This window comes from Cornus florida, unplaced genomic scaffold (genome assembly GCF_030987335.1).
Source record: "Cornus florida cultivar Cherokee Brave unplaced genomic scaffold, ASM3098733v1 CherokeeBrave_3.0.0_Hap2_Chr11, whole genome shotgun sequence".
In the NCBI taxonomy this organism is placed as follows: Eukaryota; Viridiplantae; Streptophyta; class Magnoliopsida; order Cornales; family Cornaceae; genus Cornus; species Cornus florida.
Genome location: NW_026775581.1, coordinates 44,970,571 through 44,977,097, shown reverse-complemented (window position 1 = coordinate 44,977,097; position 6,527 = coordinate 44,970,571). Strand labels below are relative to the sequence as shown.

General features: G+C 36.1%; 1 protein-coding gene across 2 annotated transcripts; it reads left to right on the top strand.

The window, feature by feature from the left end:
* The first annotated feature begins 1,605 nt into the window (after positions 1–1,605).
* Positions 1,606–5,875, top strand: LOC132283074 (probable xyloglucan 6-xylosyltransferase 5). Of its 2 annotated transcripts, none has more exons than XM_059784958.1 (2): positions 1,606–3,351; positions 5,381–5,875. In XM_059784958.1, the coding sequence occupies exon 1, from the start codon at positions 1,947–1,949 to the stop codon at positions 3,318–3,320; it is 1,374 nt and encodes a 457-aa protein (XP_059640941.1). In that variant the 5' UTR covers positions 1,606–1,946; the 3' UTR covers positions 3,321–3,351; positions 5,381–5,875. The 2 variants fall into 2 exon arrangements, with proteins under 2 accessions (XP_059640941.1, XP_059640940.1); XM_059784957.1 differs by having other exon boundaries at positions 1,606–3,355.
* Positions 5,876–6,527: the final 652 nt, after the last annotated feature.

The window sequence follows — 6,527 nt, the reverse complement described above, 5'->3', positions numbered from 1 at the left end:
ATAATTTATTATCTAAATATCCTTATTATAATAACGAGGAATGCCATAGGACTGTCGCCTCAAGCTGTCCTTTTGCAGTAGCTATTGTTATGGTCACTTTTAACCTCATCAACGACTTATTTCCAATAATTATTTTTTAAGACAAAAATACCCTTTTTAAACTTTTCATTCTCTTATGTATGCATAAAAAAGAAGAAGAAGAAAATAAAAAACAGAGTAAAGAATCCATTCACACAAGATAGATTTTGAGGAAACTAAAACATGTTCTTTGTTTATATATATATTTCTTTTGAACAAAGTTTGGGTTTAACTCAAGTTGAATGATGTAGTTCAATAAATCTAAACCAAGTGTCCAAAAATAAAAGTTAGGATATAAAACACATGTGCAAAAGTAAAAATTAGGTAATACTTAATTTAATTATATATTTAATTTTAACACTTATCACAATTTTATTGAGTCATTAGCAGGTTGGAGAATGGATCCAAGCATTGTTCATTTCTTTTTATAACTAATGGGTTTTTACCTTTTACCTTTTCTTTTTTCTTTTTTTCCTTTTTTATTCAGAATCAATTTAAGGAAGTTTTTTTTAATTTGATTTTCTTGTTTTTCTTGTTTTGTTACACGATTCACACAAGTATTTTTTAAGTAAATATTTATACAAGTTTGTTGTTTATATATAACTTGTTTATATTTTTACTATATATATATATATACTATACACACCTATATGGAAATATTAAGAGCGCAGTTAAAAAAAAAGATAATTTTATTGAAGAAACCCTAATTTTAAAAGATAATGTTATTGAAGAAACTCTAATTTTTTAATTGGAAGGCTGCAAACTAAAAAGGAAAAAAGAGCAAGAGGAGGATGAATCCAAATAATATTTTTGTCATCTAAAAATTATTTTTAGAATGTGTAATGAGCAAGTATTTTAATCAAATTATCTTCATATGATCACTTATTAGTAGTTAAGTTTCAAAATTGATGACTCATCATTTATGGACTTGTAAATAATTTTGTTTAGGTCTGGTTGCTGAAATATTATTTTTTAATTTTTTTTAAACTTTTTAAGAATTTGAAAACCAAGATAGGAAAGTAACTTTTCATGACCATCTAACTTTCCCACAAATTTTTTTTTTACAAAAAAGAAAGAAAAAGAATATCTAAAATTCATTTATACTTATTGTTATATTTAATAAAAATATGAACAATAAATCATAATATTTCCAATTCACTTTCACGCTAAACAATGAATGTCTTACCTTTTTCTTGAAATTTTTTTATACTAACCAAATAATTTTTTTAAAAAAACTATTTTTTCATTTATTTTTACTCTTCACGTTGATTTCAATCTAACCAAAAGTACTATTACTTCTCGAATATGCTAATACTGTTCAACTGTTCAAACACGTGTTAAACACTATTAAAAATATTTTTAAAATTAAAATTTTAAATTTTTAGTTAAAAAACGTTTTTAAAGACATCATGTTTTTTTATTGGATTATGAAAACCACCAAATTTATTGACGAGATTGGAGTTTATAATACTCCATGTGAGAGTATATAATATGTGAAAATGGAAGAAACCTCAGATTGATTAACGCGTTAAAAGACAGCCGTGCATGAGAAAATTCCCGTAAACAGCGGGAGGACCCTCTCTCTCTCACACACACACACGCACTGTCTCACACTCCTTTTAACGTTAACATTAACAAACCTCCCCCAAATCAGTCGGTAGCTGCCCTTCTCTCTCTCATCAAATCTCTCTCTCTCTACTAAGCCAATCAAAACATCAGTCGGATACAATTGCCCATGACAACTCCTTCACAGCTAGGGTTTTACATGTCCCCCCATTTTCTCTCTCCTAACAATTTATAGAGAGAGTGAGGGTGTGTATGTGTGTGTTTTATATTACAGAGAGGAAAATTGGGTGTAGAAGAGCATAATGGGTCAAGAAAATTTAACCACTCAGAAGCGAGGTGGAGGACTTCCAACCACCACCGCCAACGGGGGCAGAGTTGGCGCCGGCGTCGGCGGCCGGAACTCCTTCCTGCCTCGCGGCCGCCAGATCAGCCGGACCTTCAACAACATCAAGATCACACTCCTCTGCGGCGTCGTCACCATTCTCGTCCTCCGCGGCACCATCGGCCTCAACCTCAGCAGCTCCGACGCTGACGCCATCAACCAACACCTAATCGAAGAGACCAAACGGATCATCGCCGAGATCCGGTCCGACAAGGACCCCGACGACCCGGATGGCGTTGCTGAATTGGAGATCAACCCTAACATCACCTACACTCTGGGACCGAAGATCAAAAATTGGGACGAAGAGCGAAAGATCTGGCTCGATCGCAACCCTGAATTCCCAAATCATGTGAACGGTAAAGCTCGAATCTTGCTCGTTACTGGGTCTCCCCCAAACCCTTGTGACAACGCAATTGGGGATCATTATTTGTTGAAAGTAGTCAAGAACAAAATTGATTATTGTAGGTTACATGGGATTGAAATTGTGTATAATATGGCTCATTTGGATAAAGAACTTGCTGGGTATTGGGCGAAATTGCCTTTGATTCGGAAGCTAATGCTGTCCCATCCCGAAGTGGAGTGGATTTGGTGGATGGACAGTGATGCTTTGTTTACAGATATGGTTTTCGAGCTTCCCCTTTCCAAGTACAAGGATCATAACTTGGTTATTCATGGATACCCCGATTTGTTGTTCGATCAGAAGTCATGGATTGCATTGAATACTGGGAGTTTTCTGTTTAGGAATTGCCAGTGGGCTTTGGATTTGCTTGATGTGTGGGCGCCAATGGGCCCAAAGGGTCCGATTCGTGATGAGGCCGGGAAGATTTTGACGGCGTATTTGAAGGGCAGGCCAGCTTTCGAAGCTGATGATCAGTCAGCATTGATATACTTGTTGATTTCGCAGAAGGATGTGTGGATGAAGAATGTGTTTGTTGAGAATTCTTATTACTTACATGGGTACTGGGCTGGATTGGTTGATCGGTACGAAGAGATGATTGAGAAGTATCATCCCGGATTGGGAGATGAGAGGTGGCCGTTCGTGACCCATTTTGTGGGTTGCAAGCCTTGTGGGAGCTACGGGGATTACCCGGTTGAGAGGTGCTTGAGCAGTATGGAAAGGGCATTCAATTTTGCCGATAACCAGGTGCTTCAACTATATGGGTTTAGGCATAGAGGCCTGTTGAGCCCCAAGATCAAGAGGTCCAGGAACGAAAGTGTTACGCCGTTGAAGTATGTAGACGAGTATGATATTCGGCAGCATTCAGTGCGCAAGAGTGGTGGAACACAAAGCTAGCTAGTTAACACTTTTCCATGAGTGATAATCTGTAGGTAATTTGATTTTTATTGATAATGCAGATTTCAATTTGATGATAATTCAAAGTTAAGTTAGTTTTGTTTATTGTACTGCCTTTGTACTGCATTTAAGAACACAGGTGCAAAATTCTTTTGTTATACTTAGAGCTTGCTTGCTGGAGTAACCTCATAAGCAATACAAAATTTCAACACGTAGGATGAGTTCTCTGTTCTATTTTTATCATCTTAACTATTATTCTTTCGGAACAATAATTTTTTGTGCAACACAATTTTTCTTTCTTGACAAATGTTGTGAAACCTTTGCCAACGTCTGTAATATTTAACAACTAGGCGCGAATTGTAGTGAGCTAGGATATGCAAGGAAAATGGTTGAAATACAATGAACAATCTTGTTCTGACTGAACACCTAAAACCATATGATAGTAGGAATCAAAATTTTGTCCAGAAATTTTGCTGTTGCATTTGAAATATATATAAAGACTTCCCTACTTCTCTGGGCTTTTTGGTAATCTCGGTATTAATGATTGCGTATGAAGGGAAAAACACCCCGAGTCTAGTGATGTGTTTGATATACCTCTGAGAATGGTGTTTCCTAGCAGCACATTTGAGGTCCAATATCGTCTCATGTTGGGATAAGAATCGTTCACATAGTTATGAGTAAGGGATAATGATGTTATTAATAGTTTGGCTTCAAGCAAGAACTCGATGCTTAATGGATCTCTCCAAAGTTAGGTTATTGTGTATTACACCGGTTGTTGCTTTTGTGTTAGATAAAAGAAGGTAGAAGTCATTACAAAAAGCAAATTCAGGAAGGTCGTAGATAGACATTTAAGTTCTATAACATAGTTAAAGCAGTTCCTTTGATTGTTTATTAAACACCTGAATAATCATTTGCCCTGCTGAATTCTATGTATTTTCATACTTACCTATAGATAGAGGCGAAATGAGGGAACAAAACTTTTGTAGTTGTCTGGAATTGGTTTGCGACACTCCTAAATTGCCATTTTTATGCCATCTGTTGAGTAGTCCATTTGTATATTTTCCAGAACCAATTGTAGCAGCTTAAACCAGCAGGTCCTTTGTAGGCCAATAAATGATTAGCTTAATGTACAAAATTAAATATGCAATTTAGGATAAAAATAATGAAGTAATTGTCATTGTTTGTTCAACTAATTTTATACCAGTTTCATGTCAATTATTTAAAGTAGTTGTTCAAGTCCCAATATTCTAAAATGTGGGATGTATGAATCTGAATTCCAGACATATGCTTACCCAGACTCGGAACTAAAAGCCCATGTCTAAAACTTTTACATCTCTATTTGTTTTATTTGAACCATTGAGGACTGTGTAGCATTAAAATTGAAGTTCATGTTGGTTTAATCTGGCAGCTATGGCCTTGGTTAATCAATCTTTCTTCTACTAGGGTTGTAGACTTTTTAAGTTTGATTTGATCTCTTCATAAGGAGTATTAACAGGGTCTTTTGTAGGAGTTATAATAGTTGTATCCAAAACAGAATGTTGCTGTGTACTTATCACCACATGGAGAAATATTTTGAATAATGAGGACCAGATCATCATCATCATCATAATCATCCTTGCCTTTTTCCCAAATGAATGGATGGGGTCCACTACATTCATTCTCTTTCTCCATTCTATTATATTGTACACCATGTTTTCCCTTTCTAACCCGCGTATCCACGTGTCTACATTCTCTTACTGCCCGAGTCTTTTTTTTTCTCATCATACTCATCCATGCCTTTTTTTCCCAAATTAATGGGTTCCACTGCATGGATTCTCTTTCTCCATTGTATTCTATTATACAATATGTCTTCCCTTTCTAACTGGCGCATCAACGTGCCTGCGTTTTTTGTGTCCATACCACCCAAGTCTTTTGTGCATGTCACTAATAGGTGCTATTCCTATAATATCCCTGAAACTTTGATTGCAAGCGATGTATATGTGTGATTGAACTGCTGTATTTACATCAAAGAGCATAAAGAACATTGAGTTGATATTTGGCTTCATAAATGGTTGTTGCAGATTATATCATCAGTTTCCACAAGAGAAGTAGAAGAGAGATCTATCAATCAGAGTTGTTGAGGAATTCCATAGGTATAAAATTCATGGTTCAAGTTGCTAAAGGACTTTGGCATATTAGACCTTCACTTGTATAAGCCAGAAGCCCAGGGATAATATTTATTTGAGGATTATTTGGGCATTTTGGATGAAAAGGTTGTCTCAGTTTTACTTCTTCAAAGAGAAAATGACAGTGAAATCATGAGCTGTCCCAAGAAAGGAATGGAGGTGGAGCTGGCAAACAGACCATCAAAATCCTATATTTATTCATGGAGAAATTGACTAGAAAGCCCCCGACCAGAATAGTCATCCCCAAACTGTCATGTTATTGGAATATGATGCATTGCAGTTTCGTGTGGTCTTTATTCTTTTGTTAGCATAAAAACTTGAAACAATGAGCCATTGAGTTTGGCTTGTCTTCAACTTTTTTTGGTTACTAATAATTTATTTTCCTATAAATTTTTGTGATTAATAGTGTTTTATATTGACATTTTTTTACAGCATGTTGTACTGTACAAGATTTGGACTCTTTCTCGATACAAGTTAATTTAAGATTTAAAGAGGTTAATGTAAGATTTAAAGAGGTTGTGATGTGAGAACGTGCTCTTTATTCAATAATTTAGGACAAAAATTTATGATGAATATAGGGGTGCACACGGTTCGATTCGGTGCGGTCCCTGCTGAAACCGGAACCAGAACCGGTCTAAACGGTTCTTAAAAAATGGAACCGGAACCGTGAGCAGTGGACCGGAAACGGTTCTGGTTCAGATTAAATCAGAGGTTGAGAGGAGAATCGAGAGTCGTGAGTCTGTGATCTGAGAAGATAGAGACCAGTCCGAAGAGACTTCTGAGAAGATAGAGACTAATGAGAGGGCCGAGAGGCTGAGAGGAGAGGAGGGGAGGTGGAGCCGTGAAGTGAGTTTGAGAGGTTAGGTAAAGTGGTGAACCTAACTTAGGTTTAGGTTTTGAGAGTTCATGACTTTTGTCATTTGTGATTTTAATTTTTAAAATTTTATCCAATATATGATAATCTGAAATGAATATGTGGATGTGTTCACTTTGAAACTTACAGGCTGGCACTATCAGTCACGGCCCAGTCGCCCACAGCCCA